We start from the raw sequence: 1,175 nt of genomic DNA on the forward strand, positions 1-1,175 counted from the left end.
ATATATATTTAAGTCACAATACATGGATTCAAGTAATCCAGTAGTACTCATAAAAAAAGCACTATTTTGTAGGATTTTTTACATTTTGCATTGATGAAAGCATGTAAGTTATTAGAAGTCTTCTTATTGCTAAGTAAAATTTCATCAAACTATTTCTCTGTCATTTATGACTGTGTATGTGTGTGTATGTGATTAGTTGTATGCAAAGTTGTTCAATATCAGGATTATCAATGAGCTGAGGAGGGGTTTCCACCTATAGCTCTATTTTTTCATCAATGTCATCGATTTCCTATGATGTAATACGCTGATCCTGGATTTTCATTTTCATATGGACCCTCAGGGTTTTGTTGTCGAGAGGATAATTCTAATCCAATTTGTTTGTCATAAACTGAGTCAGAATTTTGCACGGCACACCGGATATTCTCTTCGGGCAAGGTTTCATAGACTTCATAATCTTGATTGATTTCATCAACTTGATCAGCTTGATTGATTTCATCAACTTGATCAGCTTGATTGACTTGGTTGACTTGACAGGCTTGATGTGTTGGCATGTAATCTTTACTGCTTTTGTTTTTGAGTATATTATATCTGCAATAGACAATATATGTGTGTGAGTGTGTGCACACACGTGTGTGTGTATGTATATGTCTGTCTGTCTGTATGTATGTACAATTGGATGAAAACATCTCTCTCTTTCTCTCTCCCCATTTCTCCCTAATTTTTTTTTGCTCTGTGCACACAAACACCCACTATGTATGCATATATATTTGTATAAGTATGCTTGTGTATGCGCATGCATGCTTGCTTGTGAGTGTATATATATCACCATCATCATCATCATCATCATCGTTTAACATCCGCTTTCCATGCTAGCATGAGTTGGACGATTTAACTGAGGACTGGTGAAACCGGATGGCAACACCAGGCTCCAATCTGATTTGGCAGAGTTCCTACAGCTGGATGCCCTTCCTAACGTCAGCCACTCAGAGAGTGTAGTGGGTGCTTTTACGTGTGACCCGCACGAGAAAAACAAAAGACAAAGACAGGTGTATAAACAACAAGCAGGTATATTAGTTTGATGCTCGGGAAGGTGAGCAAGTTATTTATATTTTGAGCCTACAGTCTTCAACAGAAATGAACATGAGGAAATAAATAGAGAGAGAATAACAAAAATA

At 36.9% G+C, this 1,175-nt stretch overlaps 1 protein-coding gene across 2 annotated transcripts in view; it reads right to left on the bottom strand.

Annotated features, from left to right (window-relative positions):
* Window positions 1–17: 17 nt before the first annotated feature.
* Window positions 18–1,175, bottom strand: part of LOC106873066 (uncharacterized) — a 38,338-nt gene continuing 37,180 nt past the window's right edge. For both annotated transcript variants that reach the window (XM_014920294.2, XM_014920285.2), the window contains one exon: window positions 18–588. In XM_014920294.2, the coding sequence (XP_014775780.1) occupies window positions 365–588 (224 nt within the window). In that variant the 3' untranslated portion in view covers window positions 18–364. The remainder of the gene's footprint in view (window positions 589–1,175) is intronic.

The sequence above is a fragment of the Octopus bimaculoides genome, chromosome 12 (genome assembly GCF_001194135.2).
Source record: "Octopus bimaculoides isolate UCB-OBI-ISO-001 chromosome 12, ASM119413v2, whole genome shotgun sequence".
In the NCBI taxonomy this organism is placed as follows: Eukaryota; Metazoa; Mollusca; class Cephalopoda; order Octopoda; family Octopodidae; genus Octopus; species Octopus bimaculoides.